General features: G+C 47.6%; 1 protein-coding gene across 1 annotated transcript in view; it reads right to left on the bottom strand.

Annotated features, from left to right (window-relative positions):
* The window catches only part of LOC112107634 (collagen alpha-3(VI) chain), a 112797-nt gene that overhangs the window by 84012 nt on the left and 14227 nt on the right, over window positions 1–14558 (bottom strand). Inside the window, exons 2-3 of the mRNA XM_026653993.2 lie at window positions 3675–3798; window positions 1638–2255 (exon numbers count right to left, since the gene is read on the bottom strand). Of these exons, the coding sequence (XP_026509778.1) occupies window positions 1638–2255; window positions 3675–3762 (706 nt within the window). The 5' untranslated portion in view covers window positions 3763–3798. The remainder of the gene's footprint in view (window positions 1–1637; window positions 2256–3674; window positions 3799–14558) is intronic.

A 14558-nucleotide genomic window follows, 5' to 3' on the forward strand; every position in this document is an offset into this window, starting at 1 on the left:
TTGTATATCGCTATTGTCTTACATTACCCAAATGCTATTGACGTTTAGATGGAGTCTCAGGAATAAAACCAAAGGTTTGATCGTTCGGCCTTATTATGTGGAATGTACAGTCATTTTCCAACTTCGTAATCGCAGAAGGGGGCAAAATTGTCTCATTCATTGGGCCCAGTTCTGCCCTCTCTTGCATCCAGGGCAGCACCATGGAAGTCAGTGGGGTCCAAGGTGACATTCCCTTCTTTTACAAGATGGTCCTACTGCTCTAGCACTCTACTGCAGCACTGCAAAGGGGATTACCAACTCGCCCGCCTTCTTTGATCAGACTGAGCAGAGGAGAAGAAAAGCTGCCGCTATCCTAGAGTGGGCATGGGATGTCAAAATATCTGGAGCCTGATCGCACCACAACTGGTACCAAGCAGAGAGCCAACAGGAGGAAGGAGCCATTCTTGCCGCATCTGCTCCCAGTGAGGAGCAGGAAGAATAGTCAGAGTTTTTAAAGCTGTATCACTCTGAGAGTGCAAACATGGCCTTCCTGAAGCTCCTTATAGTGATCAGTGCCTCCTGGAAGTGCAGGGGTTAATAGAACCCCACAGCGTCTTCCCTGCAGTGCAAGGAGAAGATCATCTGCCAAACTGGTCCTCACTTCCTATCATGAGATTCTGCTTATAGCGAAGAAAATGATCCCCAAACAACTTCATTACAGGCCAGATCCCAACCCCCCTGAAGTCTGTGGAGTGGCTCCCATTGGCTCCGATGGGCTTTGAATCAAGTGTGATCCATTGTATTTCACAAACCAAATAATCTAGATATATTTTATGCACATAGGACTAGTTCACGGCCCCACCGAAGTCAGTGACAGTCTCCCCACTGACTTCCATGAGTTTTGGAGCAGGCTCTTATGGGGCAATATTTCTATGGTTGCCGTTATTGCTGCAGGCCTTTATTTCACATTTCACTTAGTCCCAGCTTATCAGCTCCCATCTTCCAACTGAGCAGCTGATAGGGTGTGCGCCTCCTTTAGCATTTATATCAATAGATATCAAATGGTGGATATTATGGGCTAGACATAAAGATCCTTAGTTGCTACTAAGTTGTCTCATAAGACTATTTCTTACAAAAATCCCTAAACCTGTGTTCTGTTAACGAATGCACAAAAATGACTCCCGGAGGGATTTCTGCAGTTGTTTGCATTGTTAAGCCCATGCGTTTGGAATACAATGTTCCTACGGACGCGCCCTGCACTTTGTGATCAGGCAAGCGTTTGGCCCAAGCATTAACTGTAGGATGAGGCCGCCTGTGAGTCCTGCAATCAGCTCCATGCAAGCAGGCTGCCCTTTGTGCCCATGGGGATTGGATCACAGATTCAGGGCCTGCATTAGGAAGCATGATGCTTTTTTCATATCGCTGACTCACAGACCTAGACAATGCTTGATTTAATCATCTGGCAGGGAGGTCAGTGTATTTTGCAAACAGGGACAGGCTTTCACTGTACAATTGGCTTGGAAACCTTTGTTTTTAAACCTTTGAACGTCCATCTCTGTCTTCCCCTACAAAGGCTTTAAACAGTGCAATACCAGCAATTACCGTACTTATCTCAAGGATCAGTACGGCAATGTCTCAGCACAGCAGTTTGCCATTACCTGTGACGTCTTTAATCACTCCTTTGGCTCCAGCCATTTCTGGAGTCAGGGATGTACAAACACTTGCCACTAAGTCGCCTACTATGGCGTGGAGCGCAGTAATATTCTCTAGGTTGAAAAGGTGCGTATCTCGGGGTTCACTCACTACTTCCTTTAATTCCCCTTCCATTGCATCCTGCACTCCAACTGCAAACACGTTTACATCAGCAGACTTAAGGACAGATGATGGCAGAGCGACATCATCCTGGGATCGTCCATCCGTTAACACTATAATAATCTGGGGAACGCCATCACTTGCTCTGCTTCCAGCAGCTTTAGTGAGATGGTTTTGGATTAGGTATTCTAATCCTTTTCCAGTCTTGTTGCCTCCCCCCAGATAAGGCATGTTCGAAATATGGGACAGGACATCTTGGGTAGAGTGATACGTATTTAACTGGAACTCTGTGTGTGGGTTTTCGCTGAACTGGACCAGGGCAAAACGAAAATCATTTCCTCCCACAGCTAAAGATTTTACAACATCATATAGAAACTCTCGAACAAGTTGGAAATGTTCCTTTCCAATGCTCCAAGAGGAATCCACTAGAAATATTATATCAGCAGCAGCAACGATTCTGACATCTTTAAAAAAACAGATTGGTTTAGGATTTTCTACAGGTCAGCTGAATAAGTCCATGATGCCCAAACCCTTCCTCAGACATGGCCTAGTTTGCATTATCAAATGAAGCCCCTTATTCCCCGTATAACCTGGTGCCAGACAAAAGGATCATTTGAAGCTAGACTGTGAATAGCCCTGCGCAGGGGCACCAAGAGGGGGAAAGATGCAAAAAGCCATCCTCCCTTCCACCTGCACAAGGACTAGTCCCAGACCTGGCACTCCCAGAGTACCAGGGTGAGAAATTATGACATGTAGCATGGGAAGCAGCATGCATTGCACTCTTCCATAGGCGATGCCGCTTCTGCACTGCAGAGGCATTATACTTCTCTCTGGGACAATTCCCTTATGCACTCTCACTGGAGTGGCGTGACTCCTCCCCTCCCCTTACTGTGGGCTGTGGCGAAAGGTCCTGGTCCACTGATGCAAAAGCATGTGATTAGTTTCATTGGCCCAGATCCTCCAGGGTATTTAGGTGCCTAACTCACATAGGCACCTAACTACCTTTGATGATCTGGGCCATTGAGGTCTACGGGATTACGCATGAGCTTAAAGTCACACACATGCGTCAGTGCTTTGCAGGATCCAGGCCTAAAGCCACCTTTTAGCCTTTAATGTTATTAAAGGATCAAAGTTCCACTAAATAACTCCTGGAGCATGGATTGTTAGCACCAGGAAATCTTCTCCACTAGTCAAAACGCAGGTTTGGGTATTAAGTAATGTTAATATACATGAGTATTGCTTACAGGCAATTTATGCTCTATGACCCAAACCCTGTAACCTTTGCTTGGACAAGGAGTCCCCTGCTAGTGTCAATAAGGACTAAGGTGCAGAACTGGGCTCTGTATACTGAGTCCCCAGTGTTTTCTACTTCCCATGAACTCCTAATAAACTAGTTACAATCCAAAAGATGCTCTTAGATCCCTTCAGAAAACTAAAGAAGCTTTTTGCACACTCAGTGGCAACAGCTGGAAATTGGTGTTCTTTTCATTGCAACGTTCAGTTTTTCTTCCCATGCTTTCAGTCATATAAGGGATGCAAAATACCTCTGCTGAGAAGCATAGACAATACATAGGGTGGCAACCCAGTAGATGCAAACACTCTACTCGCAACACAAAGCAACATCAGACTGATACCATTTGCTCTTCACATGCTTAGGATAACTTGAGAGTCCTCTCCGGCATGTCTATGAATTGGCATTCAGGCTGGCTGACTTGTGAGGAATCGATAAGCATCTACTATGCTCGGACTAACTCTTAGTCAAAAACATTGACCGGTCACAATATCTTGTCAACAGGCGCGTTTTAAAACGGTCCACAAACACAACAGGAAAGATCATCAAACTTTTGAAAATAACAAATCCTCTAAGGATGTCCGAGCCTTACCTTCCTGTTGCTGAGCATCAACCATGCAACAGCCTGAGAGCATGAGGCAAAAGATTGCCGCTAGCGGCAAATGCCGATGTCTCCTCATTTTTTGTCTTGTTTTTCAAAGCACCAAATGTGTGACCTAAACAGGAAGAGAGAGATTATCAGTGTAAACTTCATTCTCACACCAGAGCTCACCAGAGCTTACGATACAGTGTTAGGGCCATATGTAAGGCCTCAGCCCCATGCTCTCCCCCCTGATGTCAGTGGATTAAGGATTTTATAGCCCTGTAGCGGGGTGGTCATCCCGCTCCTGCCTGAAGGGGATAAAGCAGCCCTGGAGAGGCCTGCAGTGGGAAAAGCCAGGCTGATTGGGGGAAGCAGCCACAGGTGGGGCCACGCCCCAATCAGGCCACAGCTAAAGAGTCTAAAGAGACACTCTCTCTAGCTTCAGAGAGAGACGATTCTGGCTGCTTGGGAGCTCAGCAGGGTACCTAGAGTGGAGCAGGGCTGGGGAAAGGCCAGAGGAGCCAGGGAGCTCAAGGCTGGAAAACCGCCAGGCTGCAGGCCTTGGTAAAGGCCAGGAAGGGTACAGGGGTTGCAGAGGTGCAACCCAGATATAGGCAGAGGCAGCTGGTCCAACCCCCCTTGCCGATGATAAGTGGTTGATAGACGGCCGTCTGCCCCAGGGAGCGGGAGCTAGATGATGACTGGCAGTAGCCACTGAGGCAAGGTGGGGATAGGGGGATTGCGGTTTCCCCTGGGCGGGGAGACCCAGATTGTGGGTTTCTGCGGGGCAGAATCCTGACATAGGAGGGCACCGGGGTCCAGGAGGGGCATGGGGCCAGCGGCAGGCAAGACACCGTCCTGTAGAGGGCGCTCCGGGCTGAGGAAAGAGCTAATTCCCGAGACAACCAGCAGGAGGCGCCACGCTGGGGAGTCATCGCCCACCACAAGCCCTCCCACCCCCGTTAGTAAATACCATAAATTCCTCTCCTGCTATTAATGTTTTACTTAGAACTCACGCTGACTTCTGCTAGAGGTCTGTGAATGAAAAGATACCATAACCGGGACAAATTCTGTTCTCGGTTACAGTGAAATGTAGTTGGACCAAATTCAGCACTGGCATCAGAACACATAACGCCCTCTGATTTCAATGGGAGCTGTGCTGGTAATGCCAAGGCTGAATTTAGCCCACTGCCTTCAATAGGATTCCACTGGGGTAACTGGGAAGAAGATTTGTCCCGTAACGGGTTACGTTCTGCTCTCGATGACATTCGTTCTGTCCCATTTCCCAATCTTTTATATGACTTCTGGGGGTTTTGTAGCATCACTTAAGTAAAACAGTATTTGGATGTGTGCTGCCAGCATTGCTGATGCACGAATTATGACGTGTTTTGGCATGATACGTCATTTAAAAGATGGAAGTGGGTATTGACAGGCAAAAGCCAGGTGCGTGAATTTCAAAAGGGAAACAATCAGCGTTCGCCAAATGGGAAATGGCAATCTGGTAAGGAAAACATTTTCACGTGAGCAGAAGATACCACAAATAGTGGGAAACAGACAATGCTGCATAGATGAAGTTTGGTGGAGCAATGATCAGAGCCCATTCCTACATAAGGGCTAGATCATGCCACCAGGCCCCAGCCCATAGGAAGGGACGGTGCATTGCTGCTCTGTTCCAGGAAACACACAGTCCCCCACTTCTGTCTTCCATGCTCCATGGAATAGTAACTTACTCATGGCCTATACAGCAACAAATTCCTACTCTCCTTCCCCAGGCACTGGTTTAGCAATACAGGCCAGTGCACTGAGGAGGCGGAGCCTGGCATGACTCCATCCATGCCCCCTCCCTCCCTTCTTGCTCACTTCTGGGACCCAAAGCCTGGGTAGCCAACATAGGGGCATAAAGGAATTTCTTATTCATCCTGGCAACCCTGCCAGATGTACTGCCTAACCCACATAGAGAGACACAGGTACCCTACTGGCCCCAATAGAGGCATGTACTGTCATAGGAAACCAGCAGGAGCAGAAAACATTTACATAAAACCTGTCAGCAAGGGCCAGATCCTCAGCTCATGCAAAGCAACATTGCTCCACTGATGTCAACGGCGCTATGCCAATAAATGCCAGCTGGGCATCTCACTGTGGTTTCTCACTCTTTCTTTTCTAAAATTGGTGACATGTGACTGTTACCAATAGAAGACACTGAGCTCGCTGGGGAAGGAGATGCCTTTTTGTTGGGTGGGAGTGTACAGCACCTCGCCATGATCAGGGCTTCTAAGTACTGCTGCAATGCAAATAAGAAATAATAATAATAATAATTAGGTCCAGGAGCATCCATTATAAAAGAGAGTTCAGCATAACTGAAGCATAAAGCAATTCAGAAAGGCTCAAAGCAAACTATATTATGTCCTGGCCATATCCAGGCCAAGATGCTTCCAAGGGCAAGAGGAAAATGGCTGTGCCTTTGTTGTTATTATGAATTACTTATTACAGTGACCAACCAAGCTGAGGGCCCGTTGCGCCAGGTACTGTACAAATATAGAGCAGGAAACAATCCCTGCCCCAAACAGCCTGCAATCTAAATAGCCAAGGCAGGCAATGAGTAGGGGAAGGGCTAGAGCACCTAAGGTGAGTGACCAGAGTGATGATAGGCCAATAGTATGTTAGCACCAGCTTCTTCTAACATGTTTTGGGGTGGGTGTGATGGGGTGAACAAAGGGTTAGCAGGAGGGAGAGCTCAAGCTGGGGAGGTGCTGGGTCTTCCTCACAAAAGGAGGAAGTGAAAGCTACAGGGGTGGTCCAGGAGCGGGACCCAGGACAGAGAAACCCAGGAGAGAGCAGGTGCGCAGTTGCTGCTCTCTGGAAAGGGCTTGGGGAAGTCTGTCTGAAGAAGGCCACAGGGCTGGAATCATTCCCTGTGGTGGGCCCTGGAGAGGGGGCAAGGCACGGAGGCAGTCCTGAGAAGTCAGCGTTCCTGCAGAGGAAGACAGAGCTGGGAGAACGCAGGGAGAAGCCAGAGGCCTGGGAACCAGAGGAGAGGCTGTGTTAAGCACAGGCTAGAGGGAAGCAGCACAAAGGGCTCTGACATAGGAAGTGGCCCAAATAAACAGCATGTCTGCAAGAGCCGCTTAATACAGGGTCCCTGGGCTGGAGCCCAAAGCAGAGGGTGGGCCGGGGTTCCCCTACCAGCCCCAAGAACAGGGCGCACAGGCTTCAGATAAGAAGTACTGAGCCCAGAGTGGGGCTGAAGACTGAGCCTCAAGGGCAGGTGGAGGAATAGCCCCAAAGCAGGTAAATGGATCTTTTCTGTTGGGACTTTTAGTTGGACTTTTGTTACCCCGGAAGGGGTGTGTCTAAAATGTGACCTGGCTGGAGGGTGAATTGCGAGACAAGACGGCCCCACCCTGGGACCGGAGCGACTGTCAGCAGGGGGCGCCGGAGGAGACAGCTGATATAGCACACACCAGGGTTCACACCCGCAGAGTGCAGCCTTCCCCGGCGGAGCAGTGCTGGGAGCGGCTTAGCGGAGCCGAAGGGAAAAGGGGGGCGAGGGAGAAGAGGGAGAGGAGTGTGGCAGGCAGGTGGAATGAGGCTGAGGGGAAGAGACTGTGAGGGAAGAGGGCAGGATGGGCTGGAGCAAGCAGCCAATCAGCACAGGGAAGAGAATGTCCAGTCAAAACCATAGCGAACATTTTGATGATATCAAACCCAGCTGCCTACTCCTGATGGTTTCAGTGCCTGTGGCCCCTGGGGCTGGCTCCTCCTGGCAATTTCTTTCTTCCCACAGCCCAGAGGTCCTGGTGCTTCTTTAACATGCACGGCTCTGGTCTGGCAGGCCCAAAGGGGGGAAGGTTTGGTTCCACCCGGACCCCCTTTTTTTCTTTCCCGCTAGATGCAACATGTGATATAGGGTGACCAGATGTCCAGATTTTATAGGGACAGTCCCGATATTTGGGGCTTTTTCTTATATAAGCTCCTCTTACCCCCAACCCCTGTCCCGATTTTTCACACTTGGTATCTGGTCAGCCTAGTGTGATGTGACATTAGACATTATGTGTCTGCCTGTTACTAAAACCTCCCCAGGGACAAAGTCTGTGATCGCACCCAGCCGGGTTATTTTACAGCACAAGGGGAAAAGATATTCAGGAATGACAAGCATGGGGGTTGGGGGCAATCCCAGATCCCCCAATAAGGAGGTTTTAAGGTCCTTTTGTGCCGCTCTGGCAATTCAGTGACCTTAGCATGGGCCAGGATCTAAGCCACAGTCTCTGTGGCTCAGGAGTTTGTATGGTTAGACCTCTGTCAAGGACTTGGATGATCCACTCTTTACCTGTGCGTCACTTAGTTAACTGTAGTTCCCCCATTTAAAAAAAAGTTAGGATTACAGCTGGCCATTGGAGGCCCCCCAGTCAGGAGCATCGTGCACTGATCAACATTTCTTTCTATTGCTAGTTCCTTTCTTATTTTTAGCCACTGCCAGACTGACAATCCGCCTGGGATAGCAATTCTGCTCACTTCACCCTTTCAGGGACACCAAAGGCAGGCATGGAAACCTCATTCCAAGTTCAAGTCCATTAATTCTTCTGATCTGCAGGATAACTACAGGAATCCTGCAAGTTTCCAGGCCCCTCCGTGGTATCCCCTCCTATGTGGGGATGATCCCATAGTACGAATATGGAAGTGTCCCAAGAATAACTTGATATGTTGTAGCCAAAATAATACTTTATGTAAGCTTTTTATCTGACATCCACATGGCAAATCGGCTGAAAGAATATAGCCCTTAGTATGACAGCAGATATGCTGCCATACTCGTGGTGAGTTTATGATTTAAGACTTGCTTCCAGTCTTAAATACCATCCCCCAGCAATACTTCTTAGCTGATAAATATCATCCAAGTATAAAATGTAGTGATTTAATATTTCTCTTTCCCCAAAAGGACACGAGGCAATCAAATGAGCCAGAAGAGATTCAAATAAGTTAAATGATTAAACCAAGTCAGCTTTAAAAAATTACATTCACTGTTTTCTGCTGTTCTTGCCAACTCAATTAACTCCGTGCTCCTAAGCGATACAAGGGAATCCAAGACCATCAATGAAAAGAATAACAAGGTTTTGTAACAAAACAGCTGACCAAAAAACCAGCTGGAAATAAATCCAGGCATCCTCGATCATCTGAAATGCACAAATAAAGCGGCACCTGAGAAGTTAATGGCCCACAGTGGGACAATCTCACACATGCTCTTTTCATGATTGTCCCCCTGGGTTTCAACTGAAACTTGAGGAGGTATGAGCCAGAGCCTCAGCTGATGTAAATCAGTGTCGCTCCATTGACTTCCCTGGAACACGGTTGATTTGCACCGGCTGAGAATCTGGCCCTATGTATTTCAAGGAAGTGCTAGAGATATAGGAAACGTTCACTTGCTTTGTGATGAATTACTGAAAGCCCACAAGACACACGTTTTTCTTCCTCTTCGGGTGAAAGAATTCACAGTGTTTACTCTCCCGGATTATGTGAATGGCTGGGTTACCCTGCCACTTGGTCTAGCTGCACTTCTTTGCTTCACAGCATTAAAGCCACTGAATACGAAAAATCAAAGGCAGCACCTTCTTTCCTTGTTAGTGAACAATCACTACCCCGAGTACTTGCTATTAAAAAGTCAACATATGCCAACAGCAATAGCCGAGACATTGCAATTATTTCCCAACCCACGTGTAAGGCAGGTTGGCTTTTTAAAGGCAACCAGCGTAGCACAGGGTATTATTACCATTTTTAATTGACAAGCCAGGGTTCCAATCCAGTCAAAGCGAGGGTTCTCTCCAGGCAAAACTCTCCCAAGCTAGGAGGAAGGGAAGGAGGGATATCCGCCAGGCCAGTACCACCTCACCACTCCCTAACAGCCTTGAGAAATCCCTTCCAGAGGTGTTTTGGGGGCCGTCTTCCCTCTGAAAAGTGGCGGGAAGGAGGCAGGAGGGGATGGAGCATGGGGGCAGCTGCTCTCTGCAGTGGCGTTTGCTGCTCTGCTGCCCAGAAATCCTGATGGAAGTTAGTGGCGGTGGCAGCTTTAACGCCTGAGGGCTCCTCTCTGTCACTGTTCCCCAACAGCCCCTGCAGGGTTATTTTCATAACGGATTTATCTGGGGACCTGATTCCCCACGGAGTTCCGCCAGCCTTAGGCCTCGGTGATGCGATTCCAGTGGGGTTACACTGGCAGGAAGCTGGAGAAACCCAATGGCCAATCAAGCCCACTATTTCTAAGAACCAACAAAGGGTTGCTCAGGTGATGGAGCCCGGCTTTCAGAGGGAAGGATGGTCCAGCTCAGCCATGCAAAGGGGCTCCCATCCATGCCGCTGATCTCCTGCCTATGTGGGAAATGCCCTTCCCCATAGATCTATGGGGTTGGGGAGCCTTGTGCCCCGGCCACTCTGGGTCTACCCCCAAATTCCTCCCATTAGAGAGAGGGGAGTGCCTGAAAACTCCAGGGGATGCCCGCCAACTCTGGCCCTCTCTGGCATGTTCCTCCATGGAAGCGGCAACATGGACCTTTATTTCTAACCCTGGTGAACTATGACTACAAACAGGAAACAAGGGAGAAATAACATTTAAAAAAGAAACATGTTGCCGGGGCCTCTGGGAGCAAGCCCAACACAAATAATAAATCATCATCCTTCTAGGACCTAAACAAAGTAATGGAATCCTTGGGAATTCCCATGGGAGTTAGGTGCCTAAATACCTTGGAGGATCTGGGCCCAGATCCTCAGCTGGTAGAAAATCAATATTGCACCACTAGCTTTACTGGAACTACACTGATTTACACCAGCTGAGGATCTGGCCCGATATATTTTACATTCCATCAGTCGGTCAACTGTAAGACAGCAGTTCATGCAGGAAGATCATGTGACAACTATATGCTAACCATTGGAGAACTCAATGCTGCTTCATACAAAGCTGTTCTCTGTTTGAACATCTGGTCACTGAGCCAACTAGCTCCTCCTTTCTCTGTAGGACCTTGCCATAGATTGCTCTCTCGGAAGTCCTACTGTATAATCCTTTCTAAACTGCAAAAAGGGGTGATTTCCTGGCCCCACTGAAGTAACTGGCAAACTGACCTTGCAAACGCTTACACATGTGAATCATCCCAGCCATTGAATTCAATGGGTTTATTCACCTGTGTAAAGTGACTCACATACGTGTTTGTAGGACCTAGATTTGCAAAAAATAAATGAGAAGAACAGTTAACACTCATCTCCCATTAAATCATACTGGAAAAATTCCCTTGTGGGAAAATGGGATTCTAGAAATACTGGACAAGTGGATGGTTCATGCTATGATTGTTTATTAACATTAGTTTCATCAATTGGGATTAAAATGAAGCCTGTCATTAATCAAATATCTGAAATAAAATGCATAAGCCAAAAAGCGGCTTCAGAATGTTGCTGTCCTTATTCACCCAAATGTGAATAACATCTTTCATTTGATAAGAAGATTGATATTTTTCTCAAAAAGAACAGGAGTACTTGTGGCACCTTAGAGACTAACAAATGTATTTGAGCATAAGCTTTCGTGGGCTACAGCCCACTTCATCAGATGCATAGAATGGAACATACAGTAAGAAGATATAGATACATACAGAGAACATGAAAAGGTGGAAGTTGCCATACCAACTCTAAGAGGCTAATTAATTAAGATGAGCTATTATCAGCAGGAGAAAAAAAACTTTTGTAGTGATAATCAAGATGGCCCATTTCAGACAGTTGACAAGAAGGTGTGAGAATACTTAACATGGGGAAATAGATTCAATTTGTGTAATGACCCAGCCACTCCCAGTCTCTATTCAAGCCCAAGTTAATGGTATCTAGTTTGCAAATTAATTCCAGTTCAGCAGTTTCTCGCTGAAGTCTGTTTTTGAAGCTTTTCTGTTGCAAAATTTTTCTGAAAGATATATTATATTAGACCGGTATTTCATCTTATCAAACATGCCACAGTCTATTACAGCTGGTCTGTAGGGAGATAGGAAAGAATATTCACAAACTGAGACAATCTTTTTCTAGCTAATATGAAAGGGCCCATCCAAACAATTTTGGTTTTCTGTTTTAATATTAAACAGCTGTAAGTCATTTTCCTAAATTGTTTACAGGCTCTGAAATACAGCATACCATAAAAAAATATTTGTAAGAGGCCTTTGATATGAAGGAAACACTTTTTAGTATGTTTAGGTTGCACATTCTAGTCCCAGGCTAGAAAGAAAAAAATCTTGTCGAGTGTTAAAAGATCTAAAAGAATCTCAAACACCTGTACACGCCATATGCTGTTAATAAAGACCAAATAATTAAGTATCAATGATACTTTACTACAATGTGACTTTCTCCTCCCCATGCACTAGTGAAAATAACAAAGTAAAGGTGTCTGCAATTTAGCAGCAGCACTGAAATGTTGCATTTATAAAGCCCTCCTGTTATTACTCATAGAGACCCTAACCATCCATTATTCCAGGCACTGTTCATAGACACAGATCTGGTCTGTTCCAAAGTATTTACTGTCCAAATAGACAAGACAATGGATGGGAGAAAAAAACAGTGTCAGTCCATCTATCTAAATATATACAGCCCTTATTTACCATAGTCTCTGAGTGCCTCGCACTCTTTAATTTATTTATCCTCATGATACCATTGGGATAGGTTGGGCATGGCCAGGCGGCTCTGTGAGCTGCCCCATCTGCAGGCGCCACCCCCGCAGCTCCCATTAGCCTCAGCTCCCAGCCAATGGGAGCTGCAGAGCTGGCGCGTGGGGCGGGGGCAGCATGCGGAGCCCCTGGCTGCCCCTACGTGTAGGAGCCAGAGTGGGGACATGCTGCTGCTTCCGGGAGCCGTGCGGAGCCATGGCAGGCAGGGAGCCTGCCTTAGCCCCACTGCGCCACTGACCAGACTTTTAACAGCTGACCAGTGCTGACCAGAGCCGCCAGGGTCCCCTTTTGACCAGGCATTCCTGTCGAAAACCGGACACCTGGCAACCCTACTGGCAACACTGTTATGTCGCTATCCCGATCACAAGAGAGAGTCACTGGCTTAGTAGTGGTGAAAGTTTAGCAGCTGCACAGAGTAGGCAGGAAGTAATGGGGAGGTCAGAGAGAATGAAGCTTCCTGCCAGCTTAGAATCACTCCTGGGAGGGAAACAATGAGAGAGGCTGCTGGAAAGGTAATGCATGCCTCTGTCTTGCTATGCCTTCTGCTGTGACTAGCCTGGGCCCAAGCCTGCTTCCACTGAAGTTAATAGCTGGTCATTCAGTTCTTCAGTGGGAGCAGGAGTGGGCTTAATTTTTAAAATGAAGTGCAGAGACTTTTCAAATTTGGATGCCTGGAATTAGGTACCAAAGGCCCAGACCTCCAAAGGCATTTAGGTGCCTAACTCCCAATGGGAATTAGGCACTTAAATACCTTTGAGGATCTGGCTCCATATTTAGGGACCTAAATTAAAGTGGCTGATTTTCAATGGTGGTCACTGTTCGGTGGTGATGTACAAGTAATAATAACATTTCATACCTTGGTGCAATGTGTTATTCAGCTCAGTTACTGAAACTGCTGTGCTCCTTAGAGACACAGAAATACATTTTGGTGTAGGCAGCATCTGCTAGTTTGGGGGGAAACCTAAGAAGCTAATTTAGGGTCCTCTGATTTCATTATTGATTTCTACAGCTGAGGCCAAAGGGCCTGATTCACCACTGGGTTACTCCAGGTTATTATTTGTTAGGGTACAGCCTGAAGGCCCCAGTGTGCCCATTTGTGCTTGGCACTGTACAAACACTGATTGAATTGACAAAACCCGCCCCAAAGAGCTTCCCATCTAAACCCCCGACCCTGTAGCTGCTTGCGCCATGAGTAGATTGCTGCGCCCCCACAGAGCCTTACTGCTGTTAACAGGGCCCTGCAGGTCCCTGGCTCGCAGGCTAGGGGGGCCTAAGTTTAGACAAGCCATGCCAGGAAAAGGGATAAACACTAGCTGAGGGGTAAGGAGGGATAGGTGGAGGAAGGCCACAGGAATCAGCAAATGATGTTGCTGAGGCTGTCGATGCATGTGTCTTGCTACCATCAGCACACTCTAACAACCTCATCCTTTCCTTCACCTTCCTCATACGTCCCTCCCACGGGCATGCTCAGAACTGCTAGGGAAAGGCTTGTGGCAAGACTTGCAGGAGGAAAGGTGGGGGGCATGGCAGACAGGATCAGTCAGGGGGCACTGTGTGGCATAAGGCTTGGAGACAAGAGTGGGAGGACCTGGATAGCCTGATGGTTTAGAAGATTAATGGGGCCACACAGACATCCAGGAAGCTATGCTCATGAGCACTGTATAAATTCCCAGCACAACAGGGGGAGTGAAATGAAACCGTTCTACCGGTAAGAGAAGGAGCAGAGTTAAGGGTATTGGAAACCTGCAGTCTGCCCTTAGAAAGGGCGCGCACTGCCTCAAGAGCAGGGTAGGTAGCAAACAAAGACCAACTGCTTCCCCCTTGCTGCCCGGGGGAAGTAAGCTGCACCAGCCTTGTCACTTCCCCTTGCACGTCAGTTCAGCTATGCAGGCCAATGTGTTCAAGGTGGGGAGGGGAGAACCAAGAATCCACCCATTCCCCACCCCTTCTCGCCCACTCCCAACCCAGCAGCACAGGAAGAGGAGGGGTAGCAACTTCCTAGTGGCTATTCTGTGCACTGTGTTGTAACCTGTGATGCACGTAGCCTGTGCAGGGGAATAAGGGATGCCATATGTCCCTTACTGCCCTGTGTAGTCATGTAGGCCCATTCGTGATTAAGCCCTTCCAGACATTATGGCAAATGGGCTTCTTGCATTACAACCTTCTAAATTCCTGACTTTCAGGCAACCACACCTCTGAATGTCTTTCCTTTCAA

The sequence above is a fragment of the Terrapene carolina genome, unplaced genomic scaffold (assembly GCF_002925995.2).
Source record: "Terrapene carolina triunguis isolate 2854851 unplaced genomic scaffold, T_m_triunguis-2.0 Scaffold175, whole genome shotgun sequence".
NCBI classification, from domain to species: domain Eukaryota; kingdom Metazoa; phylum Chordata; order Testudines; family Emydidae; genus Terrapene; species Terrapene triunguis.